At 39.8% G+C, this 12,768-nt stretch overlaps 1 protein-coding gene across 1 annotated transcript in view; it reads left to right on the forward strand.

Moving 5' to 3' along the window:
• The window catches only part of PTPRN2 (protein tyrosine phosphatase receptor type N2), a 583,237-nt gene that overhangs the window by 29,553 nt on the left and 540,916 nt on the right, over window positions 1-12,768 (forward strand). The window contains exon 2 of the mRNA XM_033165163.1: window positions 4,654-4,704. Within this exon, the coding sequence (XP_033021054.1) occupies window positions 4,654-4,704 (51 nt within the window). The remainder of the gene's footprint in view (window positions 1-4,653; window positions 4,705-12,768) is intronic.

The following is a 12,768-nucleotide window of genomic DNA, read 5'->3' on the forward strand; positions in this document are numbered from 1 at the left end:
TGTACTGCAGTGCAATTTCTCTAGTAATAAGACCTTCTTGGAAACTAGAAATATGTCATTTCAATTCCTTTCCTTTCTGTAGTTTCTGCCCTGGAGAATTTAGCAATCCAAGCTATGTACCAGTACATACTTTTGCTGCTAGTAAAAGCTAGTTAACATGTACACTGGGTTCTTACTAATATCCAAGCTCCACAGAGCCTGAACAACACCAAATCAGTTCTAGGAGCAGATGGCATATACTAGTTCCAGCAGCCTGAAATATTTGAAGAGTCAGAGCACTGTGTTTCCTTCTGCAAAGGGGAATTAGGAATGAGGGTAGCAGATGGGTCACAATGTGATGTAAGGGAGGGCTCTTCCATATTTAAAGACCACTGATATTAGAGGAAAAAAATAAGATACTTTAGGTTGGCATTGTTTAGTGGATTAATGAATTGGTTACTAGATTAAGTTTGTTTTAACAACTCCGTTTGAAAAATTATGCTGAAGATTTTAAACAGTGTAATACAAATGCTCACAGGACCTGGACTTTGTAGGTGCCATCTTGCAAGAGGCATTCCTTTCTCTCCTGCAAAAGCGAATGGCTTGCCGGAGATGGTGCTGGCTGCAGCGCATCAGGAGTTGGCAACCTTTTGCGGCCATTGGGTTCATTTGGGCACCACTCGCAAAATGCCTGTTCTGGTCTAAAACAGCTGCCATGTCTAAAAGAGAAAAGGCACACAAAATGGTAGGGGCTGCATGCCACCCTACAGCCACCCCACCAATCCAAGGGGGGGGGGAAGGCACCTGCAACACACTTGTAGAGCGATGGTCTTTGCACACCTCTTCAGAATGGAAGGGAAGATTCAATCCTGATATTGAATGAAATGTGGGCATATTTAAAAGGGCATGTTCAATGTAGGATAAGCCGAACCACCACAAATAGGAACTGAGCAGGATTGCACTGTGGATTTTTGAGGGAAAATTTACTGAGACCTGTGGGTTGCACAAAACGTATTGGTGAGCACATTCTCACCTCTAGGCACCACACTGGTGATCCCTGTATCACATTATCTAAACCAGGTGTGGAATCTGTGGCCCTCCATATGTTGTTGGATTCTAACTTCCCAATTTTGGTCTGAAACAGCATTCTTTTTTCATCCAAATTTTGCATTTTCATATGCAGACTTAAAGCAGATTGCACTAATTAGTCAATTTAAACTGGTATGATTGAGTAGCTGAGTGTTTTTCAATAAAGTATTGATATATGAGGGGGGAAATGTATGGCTTGTTTCTGACACAAGGTAAATTCTGCATGCATTTGCATTTATTTCACCAGGAAACTAAGGCAGGGGGGTATTTTGCTAGAAGATGGAAGACAGTTGTTTGTAATGCATGACGTGAGTAAAAGGATCTGCAGGATACGATACTGCTTTGCTCTTCAGCAATGATTTATTACTGTCATTAACCATTAGCAGGTAGATGATATTTAAAATGAAATATGTTGTTTCTTAATGCTGTAGCAAATAATAACAAAAAATAAATTTGTGTTTAAATTAGCATTTTGACTGCTGGGTGAAACATGCATAACTTCAGCTTCAGTTAATGTAAAACTCAATTCAAATATCATGCATTTTTCAAGGAGATTTGGAGGTCCTTCTAATCTGCTTTCCCCAGCAAACCAGTACCAGAGTTTGCCACACATGAATTTATTAATTTGCTATTCAAGACATAGATCCTCTGGTTAATTGCATCAGATGCCTCATTCTAATCAGCATGTAATTGTCAAGTTTTGTTGAAACATTGAAGGTACAGCTTTGTATAATAAGTTTTTCTTGTGCGTATTGAGTACATATTAGGTGATAATGCAAAAGGGACCGAACAGAATTAAAATCACTTATTTGAATTACACACTTGTTCCAAAGTAATCTCTTTACGTTTGGTGCCTGAGCAACAAAATGGCAGATTCAGTATAAGGAAGTCAAAATCAGTTGGGGCTGGTTGTCCCCAAAATTCCTACCCATATTTATGTTGATGAGATCTAAACTGAGTATTAATTAAACAGTGCATTCAAGGCAGTTCATATCGACTTATAAAGCAATTGGTAACTGTTAGGTGGATTTGTAAATGGTTGACTGACCAAACCCAAAGAGTACTCACTAATAGTTCCTCATCATCTTGGAAAAATGTGGCAAGTTGGGTGCCACAGGGTTCTGTTCTGGGCCCGTTGTTGTTTAGTGTCTATATAAAAACTTGGATGAAGGAATTGAGGGGATGCTCATTAAATTTGCAGATGACACCAAGCTGGGAAGGGTAGCTAATGCTTCACAAGACAGAATCGGGATTCAAGTTACAAGAAAGGAGATTACGACTAAACGTTGTTGTTGTTGTTGTTGTTCAGTCGAGTCTGACTCTTCGTGACCCCATGGACCAGAGCACGCCAGGCACGCCTATCTTTCACTGCCTCCTGCAGCTTGGCCAAACTCATGCTAGTCGCTTCGAACATTAGGAAGAACATTATGACAGTAATAGCTGTTCGACAGTGGAGCAGGCTTCTTCAGAAGGTAGTAGACTCTCCTTCCTTTGAGGTTTTAAAACAGGAGTTAGATGGCTACCTGCCATGGATACTTTAGATGGGATTCCTGTATTGCTGGAGTTTGGACTAGATAACCTTCGGGGTCCCTTCCAACTCTACAATTCTATGATTCTGTAATCAGAGACCACATAGAATAGATGTGTTTTGATGAGGGATTTGAAGGAAGGGGGAGAGATGGCACCATGTACATGTTCAGGGATACCTTTATTCATAGGGAGAAACAAGGGAGATTATGTTGAGTTATTCCGGAGACGTAATCAGCTGAGCATGGTGGAGTTGGATAAGTGAAGATCATAGATAGGGATTGTAAACCAGTGGACAGCATCTGAAGAAGGGTGTTTCTTGGTCTGAACAATGGAATAAATTAGTACTTTTGACAGGGTAGCTGTGGATACAGATGGGAGGTCTGAGATGTGAAAGAAGAAGACCAGATAAAAGATGACCAGAACATGAACCAGAGTTATAGCTGACGTAGCAGAGAAGAATTGGCTTAGAGAGAGGGAGAACGAGGGGGAGAGAGAGAACAAAGAGAAATGGCAGGACTTGACAGCTGATTAATGTGCGTAGGAAAGAAGATAGAAGAATGAAAGATAAAACTATGGCATGAATGGCTGATTAAGAGGTTGCATAGTGATTTTGTTGACAGATACAAAGAGGGATTGAGGAGAAGACTTAGAAGGAAAGATAAGTAGTCCAGTCCTGGGCATGTTTAATTTGAGAACACAACACTGAGAATAAAACATTTTGCCTTCAATGCAAATTGTCATGCCGTAGCTAAGTATGTTTTTTAAGGTGTGATTTTGTCATTGTTTTTCGTTCCCATCTACTCAGTTTGTTCTTACTACCTCAGCAAGTGTAAGATATGTCATGTCCCACCATGACAGCCGTTATATGATAGGTGTATCACATGCAAATTCTAAACCACAAGGGATAAGCTTCGAATTATTTCACATGCAGCTTGTCTACTAGAGTTGAGACTACCACCATAACCACTATGATGATGAGCATGCTTTCTAAAACTCTTGCTGGTCCGGGTGGATCTACTGTAGCTTCCTTTATTATTTATTGATTTAATTTACACAACATTTCCTATAAAGCACCCCAAAGCAATTTAATAATCAAACCATCAACAAGAAAAGCATATATAAACAAGAAAACATATAAAAACACTTTCAATGCCAATACATAGTTCATAAGTTCTAGCAGAAAGACATGGCAAACTTGTAGCAATAGTAGTAAAAACACAGAGAACATACACCCATAATATAAACCAATATCTATGATGTAAGAGAGAGAAGATACCAGAGACACCCACAAACTTAATGTCTGAATCCCTCCCCCCAAAAAGTTTGTTGTTGCAGCCGGTGCACAGAGGGCCACTTTCTGTGATACAAAGCTATTATTGCCACTCAAAAGAAACCGAACCATTTCTACCATGGTGTACCTGTTTGCTTCTGCAAACAGAGATTTCAGAAAGCGATTTCTTGGTTCTCTTTATGAGTGATGTCTTCCACCTGAGGTTGACCAGAAATACAAAGTCTGTCTGTGTATAGGACCTTGTTATAGTGGCCATACAAGGGAAGTATTCAATAAGTACCAGAAAGATGATAGAAATGTTCCCTGTCTGATATGTAATGGGAAGAAATCCCAAAGGGTCGGTGTTGTTACACTAAAAGCCCAATTTGTTTATTGTATTGAATGGACCTCTTGATGAGATGGTGTCTGCAGGAGGCCCTCTCCTGAAGAATGCAGGGATCAGTTGGGTATATAAGCAGTGACACCAGCTTTTAGCTATTGACTTAAGATGGTCATAGACACATTCTGGATTTGAGCCCCAGCATAAGAGCTGCAACGAACCTTTGGGGGACCAGGCGCTCAGTAGCAGGTATTATATTTCTGTATTATTCCCATTCATTCTTTACATTTACTTTATGCTCTTGGCTTCTTCTGTGCTGCTCGATTTAGAATATCAAACAAAGGTCTGACTCCAGTTTGAGATTTTATAGCTTGAGATGTTGGGACTGTACTGCAACTGCATTGCTTTCACACCATCCTGATTTTGTGTTTTCATTGCGTTCTAGGCTGCCTGTTTGAGGATGACCTTTGCAAATCATTTGAAATCTGCATAAATGGTAAGTTTCTGAATAACCGGCACACATTGCTAAGCAGCTTGTTGTATATGCGTACACTGATGCACGTGGAATCTCTCTGCCAGTAAGAATTAAGAGAACCTTCAACTCCCTCCCGCCCAAGACAGATTTTTGCATAGTCTGAGCAGTCATTTGTTAAAGTTTATTTCCAAGTTTATTTACAGTGAGGGGTGGTGGTAGTGCAGACTTTTGCACCCATGACAAAAATGTGTAGATCCGATACTGGGTAGTGGTGATGGTGGTACCTATCTGATTGTGGGGGCTGGGTTGATTGATTTGGTAGGTTTAAATCATCATTTTATTGAGCAGTTGGTTGTGTTTGGGGAGATAGTGTTGTAACGTATGTTAAACGTATGTAGAATATTAAGCTTAGTAGTGAGGTTACGGCAAGTGTAGTTGCTAGGGGGGTGAGATGGTTGATGGTACCTTTCTACACAGGTTACTCTCTCCTTCTTTGTTGTGGCAGCTTCTCCCTCCTTCTTTCATTACTTGACTCTCTCTGAGACATCATGAGAGGTCCGGAGTCTGGCAGCTCCCTTTGCACCCACTCTGACGCAATGCAGCAAAACCATATGAGCAAGCAGCCAGCCTTCTTCCCTGCATGTATTAAAAATACCTTAGGATGTGCAACATACTTTATAAAGGTAAAGGTAAAGGGACCCCTGACCGTTAGGTCCAGTCGCAGACGACTCTGGGGTTGCGGCGCCCATCTCGCTCTATAGGCCGAGGGAGCCGGCGTTTGTCCGCAGACAGCTTCCGGGTCATGTGGCCAGCATGACTAAGCCACTTCTGACGAAACCAGAGCAGCGCACGGAAACGCTATTTACCTTCCCACCAGAGTGGTACCTATTTATCTACTTGCACTTTGAAGTGCTTTTGAACTGCTAGGTGGGCAGGAGCAGGGACTGAACAATGGGAGCTCACCCTGTCACGGGGATTCGAACCGCCAACCTTCTGATTGGCAAACCCTAGGCTCTGTGGTTTAGACCACAGCGCCACCCGTGTCCCTTTGCAACATACTTTTATAGACACCCCAAATTATGCAACTATTGATGGATTATCTTAATTATGACTTAGATTCTTTTAAATGTATATATGTACCGAATGACCATATAGTAATTTTGTAAAATTACGAGAAGTAGTTTTGTAAGAGAAAGAAAGAAAGAAAGTACAATGTTAAAAAGAATTAATTAGAGTGGTGGAAAACAGATGATGGGTGAGCTTCACTCATTGCATCATATATTTCCACTGGGCCACGTAGAGCTTTTTTGTCTATAACAATAAGTGCTCTACTAAAGTGCTGATATCTTTGCCATAGAGGCTATATTTGTTATAAAGGCTCTGTTATCTTATTTACATTTGCTGAGTGGCTTGTGGTAGCAGTCATGCAGTGTTAATTTTCTTCTGTAAACCATTTTTATTGGCTTGCTGAAATCTGCTGATTCAGAGTTGGTAAGGTAGTGGTGCATTTTTTTTAATGCTTTCCTAATGACAGGACAATATGTCAAATAAGATCTCTGAATCTTGCTCTCCGGAGTTTTTCATTTACAGATTGATTTCATATACTTCAGTTTCTGTCACTAGTAGAAAACTGCCTCATATGGTTATGAGCCTGAAAAATTGATATCCTCCTGTAAATATAGATATTTATTTAATATTTATTGCATTTAAAAAACCACAAAGAAAGCATGAATTAAACATTACATCCAAGTATTCAAAAATACAAAAATAGAAAAAGTGAAAATATAATAAAAGTGAAAAACAAACTAAATAAATAAATAAATAAATAAGAACACACAAAAACAGCATGTACACAAAATTATTCAAAGGATACAAACAGCAATTTGAATATCCTATATGCCAGGTTCTCAGAAAGAAATACATTTCTAATCCTTCTTTTCTTTCTTTCTATACGGTCATTTTCTTTTTGTTTAAAAACTAGTTTGAACCCTACTATATTAGTTGACTTCCCTCTTTCTCTTTGTGGCTTCAACACTTCTCTTAAGTAACATATATTCTGTATTCATTTATTAAACTCAGTTTTCCCCCCATTATATTTGTGAAATTAATCTTCTAAGCACAACCAAGTATTGTTTTTGGAACCATATTTTGTCAGGTAGTTTTTGAAGCAATCCCATTCCTTTTTTACTTTGTCGCCTGAGTGATCTCTTTATTAGTTCTGTCACTTTGGCTAGTTCGAAGTACTCACACAACTTTAATTGCCACTCGTCTTTTGTTGGTATTAACTCACTTTTCCCAGTATTTTGCTATTAGTAGTCTAGCCGCTGTTGTCGCGTAAAGAAACACTCTTTTATTTTCATTTGGGATGCTTATCGTTAGAATACTTAGTAGGAAAGCTTCAGGTTTCTTTAAAAATGTGTGTTGTAGCATTCTTTTTAGTACCTCATAGATCATGTCCCAAATTATTTTGATTTGGGGACATGTCCACCACATGTGGAAGAAGGTTCCTTCATTTTGTTTACATCTCCAACACATATTGTTGAACAAGCTGTTTGCAAATGTGACCATTGCTGAAGGTGGAGTTCTCCCCCACATCCATGCTCTGCTTCTTCCAAAGAGAACAACAGCACAGTTCACTGTTCCCCAGGAGGAACTAAGGGGACCTGACCTCATGTGACTTTTCTATCTCTTACTGTCTGAAAAAGCTCCTTGTCCTTTTCATGTAGCGCTTTCGCTAGGAAGAACTCTATATTAATGTGCTTTAATAATATTTTTGTAATAATAAATTGTGCAATATAAAGCTTGGGCATGGTTTCTTTGTGAGCAAAGAACGGATTCAAAACTTTTAAAAAGGAAAAACTGGGATGGGAGCTTGTTGTGCAACTAGAGGTCTTTTGCAGGTCTGACTCTGTATTGTATTTTGGTATTGTTGGAGGCCGCCCAGAGTGGCTGGGGAGACCCGGCCAGATGGGCGGGGTATAAATAAATTATTATTATTATTGTTGTTGTTGTTGTTGTTGTTGCTGTTATTTTTATTTATTTTTGCTAATTTGGATAAACTCATTATATGAATAATGAGTTTTTATCATGGAAGTAGTGTGGAAAGAGTAAAGAAGAACAGGCTGGGTGGATAGATGTGTTACTTTCCAGATGTATGTGCATGTTTTATCATTATAATCTTTATTAATTTTAGAGATTATGCAACATACAATGTGATCAAACAGGATCTGGTGACAATATACATATACAATTACAGATCACTGTTGAACAAATACAAACAAAAAAAAAACCCAAAATAAATAAAGGTATCCGAATGCACCAAAGGTAGCAACTATAACTCTTTATAATGTGGACACAATGTTTAAACAAGACAAGGTTACAAAACATGAACCCTATCATACCAAGTGAAAGTATTTGAAGTATTCAAATGCCTTGAGTCATAATATCAGCCATTTTCATTCATAGGATAGGCAGGGTTCTTAGCAGTGTTCCTCCTTGCTTACAAATGAAATAAAGTCAGACCAAACAATTACAAAAGCACGCCCCCCCCCCCCTTTGGCATCTAATGACTATCAGTTTATTAGTTAGATTTTCCAGCAGGGAAAACTTTACTGCACCAAGATGGATGTTCTCTGTGGCGCAATGGGTCAGTGTGGCTTTTTGTTAACCAGAAGGCTGGTGGTTTGAGTCTACTCAGGGGTGACTGTGGGCAGGATTCCTGCATTGCAGGGGGTTGGAGTGGGTGACCCTCAGGGTCCCTTCCAACTCTACAGTTCTGTGATCCTAAGTAGTAAGATTGGCCTCATCTACCTCGCCCCCCCCCCAAATTCTGTGTGATGGTCATCCTAGCTGCTATAAGCAGGTGCACTATCAAATGTTTAGTATGCTTTTTTATTATCCTTGTCAAATATAGATAAATGTGCTAATTGAGAAGTTGGGATAATGTGGCAGTTAAAGATCATATCGGTTTCTCTGAATACCGTTGCCCAAAATTATTGCACTCAGGTACTCTAGTAGAAAGGTAAGGTAAAGGACCCCTGGATGGTTAAGTCCAGTCAAAGGGGACCATGGGGTTGTGGCGCTCATCTTGCTTTCTGGCCGAGGGAGCTGGCGTTTGTCCACGGACAGCTTTCTGGGTCCTGTGGCCAGCATGACTAAACCGTTTCTGGCGCAACAGGACACTGTGACGGAAGCCAGAGTGCACGGAAATGCCGTTTACCTTCCTGCCACAGCGGTACCTATTTATCTACTTGCACTGGTGTGCTTTCGAACTGCTAGGTTGGAAGGTAGAACCGCACTGTAGGTGGAGCTACAACCCACTTTCTGACCATCCCCTCCAGCACCTTGTGGATACAAATGAATTCATCTCCGAGAGCCTCCTGTGAGTCACGTACAATTTATGAATCAGTTTTAATGACAGTTCTTTATAGTTAGCTGATATTTTATGAAAAAGAGTTTTCTTCCCACATTGCTAGCCAAGTGTCTTCGATTCCAGACATGTTGAATTACAACTTCCACTGTCCCTGAACATTGGCGATGCTGGCCGGAGTTGGTGGGAGTTTTGACTCAAAAAAAACTGAAGAGCATCACCTTGACTTCCCCTGATGTAGGAGGTTACTGAAAACATGTAAAACTCTTCACTCAAATGGCTGAAAGCCAATATGCTGCTGATTGCTTCACATGCCATTGCCTTGGTTTGCATATCACACTAAGCCAAAGCCTAACCACAACCCAGATTTGATCTTGATTACAGTGTGTGGTTAGTCTGGAGAGAATTTAATCATGAGCATGGGTTCAGATGACATACTAAACCAAACCTGGGCTTAGGTCAGTGTGGCACAGCAGCAAAAAGGACCAGGGAGGAGCAAAACATCTGTGAATTTCTCTCCTGGAGCCTGTGCCTTCATGCTAACTGAACCAGGCCAATGTGTCAGAATTTCTACTTGGACCAAGTTGGGTTTCATACTGAGGAGGCATTTAAGGCGGTCACCCAACGGTGTTTTGCTGTAAAAAGAGAAGGCAAGGGGAAGGCAGATTATCAGTGATTATCGCCCTATGTGTTTCTGCTTGTGTTCAACAATCTTAGACTTCCAACTGAAGCTATTTCCATAATTGGAGCACTTACATGGCCTTTTCCCATGGGATCTTTCGTGTATGATAAGAGACTATTCCTGGCTGAAACTTTTCTTACACATGGGGCATTTGTAGGGTTTCTATATCCTGTGTGGATTTCTGGTGTTTTAACGAGATCCTGCTTCTGAAATAATCAAGTCCCACAATGGGAGCATTTTATCAGCTTCTCTCCTGTGTGGAATCTTTAATGTACAGGAAGACTGGTCACTGACCATTTTCCCCCCACACATGGAGAATTGGCAGTTTTCTCTTGTGCGTATTCTCTGTTGCTTCATGAAATCAGAACACTTTCCCTACAACTGGAATATTTAAATAGCTTTTCTTCTGTGGGGGATCGATCTTACGTATTTTGTAGGGGAGTTTTCATGTTGTGAATATCCTGAGATCTAAAGCTGAAGGGAGGTATACAAATTGTAATCATCGTCATCATCTTTCATGTGAAAGAAGAAGAAAGCTTCTCACACATGTAGAACATTTGGATTGTTTCTCTGTGTAGATGCTTGATATTTAATGCAATTTGCATACCAGTAAAAAAAAACCAAACAACCTGCCATTTTTAAGGTTTATCCCTGTATGATACTTTACATATATTTTAAGTTTTGATTTCTGACTGAAACTCTTCCCACGTATGGAACATTTATGTGGTTTCTTTCTTGTATAGATTCTCTCATGTTTAATGAGATCTGAATACTTATGAATATGTTATATCTCCTCTGGTGAAAAAGATGTTGTTCTGTATATAGTATTAATTTCCCTTTTATTCTGGTTTTTTAATTTTAATACATGCATATTTTCCACAAGATTTTTATATATGTTTAGTGAATATTGTGTGTGGGTATTTCTTCGTGTGTGTGTAAAAAATAACAATTATTTTAAAAACCATTGAGACCTATATGAATTGTTAATACAGAGCACACTAATAATTTCCCCCTGGTAATTTTGTTCCTTGTTTTGATGTTCTTGTTAATTTCCTGGTCTACCTTTTTGAAGCCATGCTATCTATCCTTTCTCTCAACGGAGTATTTGTAATGCTAGGACAGTTTTTATATATCAAGGACACAGTTGCCGAAAATCTTATTTACATGAATCATGACCAGGATTGTATAGATGAGATCTGATTGCATGGGGCCAAGCAAGAAGAGCTAATTAAATGTACTGGCTGATGCACACTGTATCATTAAGTCAAGCCTCATTGATAATTGCTAACCCTCTTGCAGGAAGACATAGTTCAATGTCTGAAATTGTATTTGAAGAAACTGTGTCCCTCAGAGATTGAATAAACAGTTGTGCAGTGTTGAATCAGTAGTGCCTAATATAAGCAACTTGCAGTTGTCAGAATAAACCTTGTTTGGTACAAGTCCTACCATAAGGCAAAGTTAGGTGGTTGCATCAGGCAGCAGTTACTGAAGGGCAGAGTGCTGCAGTAAGGTTTTGGAGGTCAGAGCTGTGTATGTCATGCCATGTTACCCCGTGTCCTAAATAAATCTGCTACCCTTAGTGCATTGTCCTATTGCCAATATTGAAAGGAAAATTTAGCTGCCAGCCCTTTTGTTAAGGAAATGCAGTGGCGGGGGCCACTATCTTGTCATTTGCCTTGGCAGCAAAATATTTTGGGCTGATCTTGATCTCACAACTAGGAAGCACTTACATGAAGATGCAATTTTCCTACTGTCATTATGGTTTCAGTTTATCAGAGATTCAGAGCAAAGAATAGTCACATTTTTATAGCAAAATAGAATTTCCTTAGAAGCAGATGTCAGTACAGTTATTTAACTACTATTTGTAGTCATTCATCACATAGGATGAAAACAAAACAGGCAAAACTCTCCACACAGTATAACAATCACATACGGATGCAACGAGAGTTGTGAGGTAAGTCTCAGATCAATTCCACTCTCATGGATTAGTCTCACTCTCTGTATCCCAGGCATAATTGTCTAGGCATGTCTAATCCAGGTGGTCTCTTCCCTTCCCTGATGGTATTTGCATGGCTAGCTTACCTAGTGTACCTTTGGATGAACCATAGGGTAAAAACATGATTTTTCCAGTTCACTTCATTGTCATGGCCTCAGCTGTTCATTTTATATCACTAAGGCAGCCTGATTCTGGGAAACAATATTCCTGATAGCTAAAAAATCTCAAACTACTTGGAAAGCAAAGAAAAAGAAGTCCCAAATCCATAGTTGGGCAATATCAAGAGGTAGCAGGACAAGGAAAAGCAAAAGCACTAAAATTAACCTGGATATTGCAGTCATAAGGTCAGTCGTTTTTAAACTCGATGCTGTAGCCAGGAAATCTTGTTTACAAAAGTTATATAACAACAGACAATTCCCCGTTGGTTCTGCATCCACCCTCTCAAATCAACTTAGTTCTTCCACATGGAGTTCCACTCTACTCCATCCCACCCTACCTCAAACCAACCTAGCATCCTTGTCCAAGTCATGGTGCAATGACATCAAACTTCTGACACCGACTTGGTGCCACCTCTTTGGCTGCTGGCTGCCAGCTGAATTACTGAAGCTTCTGCGAGAAAGGGAAGAAGCTGAACTGGTTCCAAGTGTTGGCCACTTGACTCTATGAGTAAATTACTCTACTGGAATTCATAAATTGCTACCTCGCCCTGCTGACATATAGTACCAGAACCATATTGGATCTGTTCCAATGTAAAGTTCCATACAAATTCTATAAGCTGGAAGTAGGTATGACTACGCAAAAGCATTTGACTGTGTCGACCACAGCAAACTATGGCAAGTTCTTAAAGAAATGGGAGTGCCTGATCACCTCATCCGTCTCCTGAGAAATCTGTATGTGGGACAAGAAGCTACAGTTAGAACTGGATATGGAATAACTGATTGGTTCAAAATTGGGAAAGGAGTACGACAAGGCTGTATATTGTCCCCCTGCTTATTTAACTTATATGCAGAATTCATCATGTGAAAGGCTGGGCTGGAT

The sequence above is a fragment of the Lacerta agilis genome, chromosome 12, assembly GCF_009819535.1.
Source record: "Lacerta agilis isolate rLacAgi1 chromosome 12, rLacAgi1.pri, whole genome shotgun sequence".
NCBI classification, from domain to species: Eukaryota; Metazoa; Chordata; class Lepidosauria; order Squamata; family Lacertidae; genus Lacerta; species Lacerta agilis.